At 44.9% G+C, this 6,549-nt stretch overlaps 1 protein-coding gene across 6 annotated transcripts; it reads right to left on the reverse strand.

Annotated features, from left to right (window-relative positions):
- Positions 1-980: 980 nt before the first annotated feature.
- SRSF5 (serine and arginine rich splicing factor 5) lies at positions 981-6,310 on the reverse strand. 6 transcript variants are annotated; one of them, XM_082384365.1, is made up of 8 exons: positions 6,157-6,310; positions 5,124-5,265; positions 4,724-4,794; positions 4,487-4,585; positions 4,131-4,200; positions 2,839-2,912; positions 2,277-2,387; positions 981-1,807 (listed from the first exon to the last, which is right to left on the reverse strand). In XM_082384365.1, exons 2-8 carry the CDS (start codon positions 5,247-5,249, stop codon positions 1,537-1,539), a joined length of 822 nt encoding a protein of 273 aa, XP_082240491.1. In that variant the 5' UTR covers positions 5,250-5,265; positions 6,157-6,310; the 3' UTR covers positions 981-1,536. The 6 variants fall into 6 exon arrangements, with proteins under 6 accessions (XP_082240491.1, XP_082240487.1, XP_082240490.1 ...); XM_082384361.1 differs by having other exon boundaries at positions 981-1,810; XM_082384364.1 differs by having other exon boundaries at positions 981-1,810; positions 6,161-6,295.
- Positions 6,311-6,549: the final 239 nt, after the last annotated feature.

Raw genomic sequence — 6,549 nt, forward strand, 5'->3', positions numbered from 1 at the left:
CACAATTTTATGGCCTGAGTCCTGCAGTCTCGAACACAGGGAAGCCTTCCTTCATGCCAAGAACTTTTAACCCTAGCCTCCACACATGGAGATTCCCACTACCCAATCCCCACACTTCGGGGAAGCCCAATCTTTCCAGGGTTTCTAATTCTGCGTTCCTCAAAATCCCTGAAAGGTTAGGTCAGATGAGTGTGGAGTGGTTTGGGGGTTCTGGAACTAGACTTCCTGGGTTCTAATACCAGGAATTACATATATACTACATATAATAGTTAAGGATTCAGTGACTACACAGACAAGGCACTTAATAGTGGCCACTATGTGTTATTCACTGTTATGCTTACAAGTATTTACCTAGACTAGCACTCAAATGAGTCTATGAAATTCCTAGAAGAAACAATAAAACTAATTTCCTATAGGTATAGGGCTCTAACACTTAATAGAGATGGATGTAGAACCTTAGGCAGTTTTCACTACCCAACTGTTTTCCCTTTAACAGACTGTTACATCCATGTCTCAGGACTACAAGAAAAAGCATGTGAAAGCCCCTTCAAGCATTCATGTGCAGTGATTTTAAAAAAGTTTTACGTGATGATCTCCGACCATCAAAATTATATTACAACCTTTAAGTGAGGCATGAAACATTAAATTTTACAATCTTGCTTCCCAAATTGTCCTTCTCTTGGCTATGGAAGGCCTAAATAACGTGATGCCAAATAAAACTGGGTGGTTAAAGAAAAGGAGGATCACACACAAGGGAAACTGTCATAACAACTGTTAGTCATCACTGTTTTGAACAGTTCACACTTCTTTGCCCATCTTCTGACTAGCCAAGAAATGTCAACGGTACTAATTAAAAAAAAAAAAAAAAGGCTCACCATACCTCACTACTACAGCCTTCTCTACCAGGGATTTTAAATGTGTCAAATGTGCATGGGGAAGGAGGATGTAGCCGTACTTCCTTCAAACAAAACAGACAAAAGCAGTTTTATAATCTTTTATTATCAATAACAAACAGCTGCTTTAACGTCTTTGCCAGGCAGCTGTTAAAGGGTGGGTGGACGGACACCCTTGACCCTAACAAGGAAAACTCAAATTAAGCCTTTACGTACAAGCAAATTTAGAGCTCTTTTAAGTGTCCAAAGCTATTAATTAGTTTAAGTGAGGCATTAAACTAATTCTGTATTAACATATTTGAATAACCAGGAACTAAAACGTTCAAATTTTTTCTAGTACAAAAAAATTAAATTTGCTTTAGTTATAAAAGAGCTCTGTCAATATACACAAACTATATACTTCAGACATTCACAAAAATGTGAGCAGAAGGCTTATCAAAAACATTTAATACAATTAGTTTTCAACAACCCCTGGTGGTCCACATCTACAAAGATACCCAGCCCAACCCAGCCCAACCCCCCTCCAAATCCCACCCCCACAGAAAAGCACATACTTACCAGAATTTTTAGCAAGTATGGTTTGGGAATTTTTTTTTTTTTTTTTTTTAGAAAAAGAAGGCCCCCAGGGCAAGTTATTTACAGTTTAATTGCCACTGTCAACTGATCTGGACCTTGACCGGGACCTGGACCTGGACCTCTGGCGATCCACAGATGCTGGAGACTTAGATCTACTTGAAGAACCACGTTTCTGGCTCTTCTCAGGCACAGGAGACCTACTAACAGAACGGGACTTGCTCCGGCTCCGGCTCCGGCTCCGGCTCCTGGACCGGCTGTAAGACTTGCGACTCCGGGAACGAGATCGGCTACGAGACCTCGAGGAACTCCTGCTCCGGGAACGAGACCTGCTTCGTGACCTACTAGGAAAGAAAAAAAAAACAGAAAACAAAAAACAAAAAACACTAAGTAGCAGGCCCTACAAATCCATTAAATAAAACTTTAACCTAAAAATTTAAACAGGACGTCCCTGGTGGTGCAGTGATTAAGAATCCGCCTGCCAATGCAGGGGAAACGGGTTTGATACCCGGTTCAGGAAGAATCCACACGCCGCGGAGCAACTAAGCTCGTGCGCCACAACTACTGAGCCTGTGCTCTAGAGCCCACGAGCCACAACTAGTGAGCCCGGATGCTGCAACTACTGACGCCCGAGCACCTAGAGCCCGTGCTCCGCAATAAGAGAAGCCACCGCAATGAGAAGCCCGCGCACAGCAACGAAGAGTAGCCCCCACTCGCCGCAACTATGAAAGCCCAAGCGCTGCAATGAAGACCCAACACAGCCAAAATTAAAAAAATAAATTTATATTAAAAAACAATTTAAAGAGATACCTGTGCCTTTTGCTGCCTTCAATTAATTTGATTTTTCTCCCATTTATTTCTTTTCCAGAAAGTTTTTCAATAGCATTCTTTAAGTCACCATAAGAGGCAAACTCAACTACCCTACAAAGAAAAAAATGCCATTTGTAAAGTTACATACTTCTTGTAGTCTCACAAACTATGTTATCAGTCTAGTTTAAGTACCTTTTTAATGTTCATTTTGCTATTGCTATATTGAGTCATCTCTTTACAGATAAAACAGCATGAGAGCAAGACTCTGCAACCTCCAAACCGTTGACATTTTAAGCTAGCTGATTCTTTGGGGGTGAGAAGCTTTCCTGTGCACTATAGGATGATTACTAACATCCCAGACCTCTTCTCGCAAGATGCCAGCAGCACCCTCAATCATGACAACCAAAACGTCTCCAGAACTGCCACATGTACCCTGAGGGGCAAACTCAACCCTGATTGAGAACTGCTACATTCCAGCATGTCCAAATTTTGAGAGCTCAAACATTCAGAGTAAAACTTTCAGAATACTTTAAAAGGCTCTCATACTCCAGTACATACTCACCCTTCATTTAATTTAGGTCGATGTGCATCCGCAAAGGTTACTTCCCCAGCTTGTCTCATGAAATCTTTGAGATCCTTAACACAAGACGATTGTGTTAAGCAGAGAAAAGGAAACATGACACACAAACAACCACATTGTATAAAAACAAGACTACTGAAAGAGAAGATGTTAGATAAAGTACAAACATGGTATTCACCACACTTGTATTCTATCAGAATTTAAAAATAATATATGTCAGGGCACGAAATAAGCAAATAGCATATTGCTTTTAAGCAAAATGCCAGGAAATTCAGATTTTAACATTAAAGTAGTATTAGTCTATACTGAGCTCAATACAAAAGGAAAAAAACAAAACAAAAAACAAAAACAAAACAAAAAGAAACAATACATATTTTTAAAGTAAAGACTAAAGTAGAAATTTTATATTTAAAAACAGAACATTTACAAGACACCAATTATCTTGTGCCCCATATGTCATTAAAAAAGTTTACTTTACCTTTATTATTATTTCCCTAGGCTAGTCAAGCAGCAAACCATTAATCGGTCGGAGAAACCTTCATGACATATGCCCGACTGGCTCTTCGCCACCCACTTGAAGGACACTACCCAATCGATGGAAGCCTTTAATCGCACAGCCCTCCCTATCAGCGGACTACTGGCGGATGCAGACATGTTCTACTCTTGTGTAGTTACCAAGGACCACTTTACTGCGATCAGGATTCCAACGACCACCTAATTTCGTATCTTTCAACTCTTTTCGACCAGGACCTCTTATTCGGAAGCGTTACAGGAAGACAGCTCTCAACTTAGGGATCAGATCACGTTATCAACGCTCTGGGATCGCTGCAACCTGGCACTTCAAGGAAGTGCACCGATTACGTCTAGACCGGCAAACACAGATCTAGAGGTGGCCAATTGATCACTGTAGGAGCTGACTGGCAAAGTCAACCAGGCCCAACCAAGAGTGACCAAGACAACGATTAGGATAACCCACAGGCACTCCTCGTCATAAGGCCAACGACACAGATAGGCTGGCAAATAAAGGGTTTAATATTTGGTTAAAATTGATTTTAAAAAACAAGAAAATATATCCTCAAAACATTTACATTTGATCACTAATATTAAAGTTTGAAATATCCCCCAATTACATTTAATTAAAATTTTAAAATTACGATTAAGTCCATTAATTTAAAAATAAAACTACTTTTAATAAAACATTAATAAAAACATTAGCTACCCACTAATATTTAAAAAGCCACATTGAAATATCTCAAAACTGTATTTCAACAAACCTGCCAGCTGACTCTTGAAGATAAATTCTCAACTATAAGCCGATTTTCTGTTCTTACAGGTGGAGCATTTCTGAGGAAGAAAATGAGCGCTCACAATGGAAGAAATGAAGCAACGTGCACTTATGGTGTTCAGTTGTGGGCAAGTTCAAGCAATCAGATATGACAAGTCATTCAAATGACTTCCGCCAACAGTTTCTGCATTACTTTATGACTCACACACTTACAGGAACAGTGGACGTAACAGAACTGATTATACATAAACAGCAAAATCACTTATCGCTAATGGTTTTTAAACATTAAAGACTCCTCCTGCAGTAACGCTTGTTCGAAGCAGCCATCCACCATCCATCACATACCGTCTATCATTTCGAGGTCTGCGACTACTAAAACGGTCTGAGTAGCGTCCTCTACCTCTTCCACCTCGAGATCGAGCCCGAGCATGTTCAATTGTAACCCTACAGAAAGGGAAGAAACATCTTCATTACCCACTTAAGCTATGTAAGAGACCTATTTAGAAATAAATACCCAGCTGACCTCGTCTGCTCTATTTCTGTGGTGCTAACTAGTGATAAAACTAAAAACGAGGTCCTCACCTTTCACTGCAGAGTTCTTTTCCATCAAGTTCATATACGGCATCATCTGCATCCCTGGGATCCTCAAATTCCTAAAATACAAACGTGAAAAAACCCAAATGCTTCACACGGCTTTAAAAGTGTATTCTACAACCCATTAAAACCAGTAAATACCTGTGAAAGCCCAGGAAGAGTATCTTAATGACAACAGCATACAGCTCAGCCCCATCAAAAAGCGACCAGCAGTGACTTCTCTCAGCCAGTAGTGAGACTCTTTTATCCCTTCAGAAAATTCACTGCCTTAAGGATGCAAAGCATTTCCTAAAGATACTCTACCTGGACTCAATAAAATCAAAGGCACTGCTTACCACAATCTTCACCCTCTTAACAACCGATAAGTCAACCAGTTCTAAATACTCACCACAAAACCAAAGCCTCTTTTCAGATCAATATCTCGTATTCGTCCATACCCCTTGAAGAATCTTTCCACGTCTTTCTCCCGGGCCGCTGGATTTAGCCTCCCGATGAATACGCGACAGCCACTCATGTCCGGCTAGTACCTCCTGTCAGGAAATAATTCCATTGAGATAATACCGGTGAAATGTCAGAAAAATGCCTGGTCAAGGGATCAAAAACATAAACGGCATAAAATAAAATGTTTACCCGGTGATGTTATAAACAAGACTGCCAAGAGTGCCTCTTAACTAGGCCAGGTCCCTTGCAGACAAAATTAAAACTCGGCTCCCAACACGATCCTTCCCTGGGCCCAGACCGCAGCAACCGCAACGCCCACTGCCGCCTCTGGAACTGCGCAGCCGCACTCTCTCCCCGGCTCTTCTGGCCCCCTCCCGTCTGCCGCAGTCAGGAAAGGCCGAGAAGTGCGGGCGGAGCCGACCCCCCCTCCGCAAGGCCAGCCCAATGGCGACGGGCCGCGCGCGCGTCGCCGCCTCCCAGGAGAGTCACAGCGGGTGGAAGCCGGAATCTCGCGACGCCACCGCCTCGCCTGCGCAGACGGCGGCGGGCGGCCGCGGAGCAGGCACAAAATGGCGGCCTCGGAACCGGCGGTGGGGACAACCGCGCGTGCCAAACTCCCTGTCCCCTCCCCCTCTCCCGACCCCACCGCTCCGGGTCACCGTACCCGCCCTGGGACAGCCCCGACCACACCCCGAGCAAAGGTCTCGGCCCACTACTCGCCGGGTTCGGAGAGTAAAGTAAGGAGGCAGGGAGGGGCACACAACCCCTCTGTAAAAACGACCGTGACCAGGACCGCCCCTCCCCCGTCAGGTCCCCTCAAACAATACCCAAAGGGAGACGTGCCCCAACGCCCACCTCGAATAAACTGCGCTCATTGGACGCCGTCCTCCGCACAGAGAGCAGCCCTGACCACTCGCGATCTGAGCGGCCATGAAGAAGCCTCGATCCGAGAAGCCTTTCCCTCAAAGTGAGCCACTCACCTACCGGACAGGATCTTTGGCAGCTGAGACGCAGAGAGGTCCGTAGTCTGCGACGGAGCCGGCAGCCTCCCCGCAGACCAGGACTCAACTCGGCTACGTCTCTCCACAACTGACGCACTTAGCTGCTCTGGCGTCCCACAAAATGGAGGGCGCGTCCCTGCGTCACTTCCGGGACCGCCCCTGGCACCGCCCCATTGGCTCGGGGAAAGAGGTGTCGGGGGGCCGGGCCTCTTTATGGTGACGGCCTAAGTGACCCGCACTCGCGGTGGGCGGGGCCGAGGGGAGGGACCTGGCATGGGCGTGGCCGTCAGGTTCTCGGCGCCGGAGGGGCCGCGGTGGAAGACTGGCTGGTTCCCCTTAGGCCGGGAAGTTCAGTTCATAATTATCTCCCCC

Source organism: Balaenoptera borealis (genome assembly GCF_965194805.1).
Source record: "Balaenoptera borealis genome assembly, chromosome: 3".
Classification (NCBI taxonomy): Eukaryota; Metazoa; Chordata; class Mammalia; order Artiodactyla; family Balaenopteridae; genus Balaenoptera; species Balaenoptera borealis.

What these genes read in the sequence shown, in the direction of transcription:
- SRSF5 (XM_082384361.1), bottom strand. Translation starts at nt 5,249, where the DNA reads ATGAGTGGCTGTCGCGTATTCATCGGGAGGCTAAATCCAGCGGCCCGG. An exon ending in CTTCAAGAGTCAGCTGGCAG is followed by an intron (nt 2,913 to 4,130) that starts GTTTGTTGAAAT and finishes TCTTGTGTTAAG; the next exon opens with GATCTCAAAGATTTCATGAG. An exon ending in CGACCTAAATTAAATGAAGG is followed by an intron (nt 2,388 to 2,838) that starts GTGAGTATGTAC and finishes TTTTCTTTGTAG; the next exon opens with GGTAGTTGAGTTTGCCTCTT.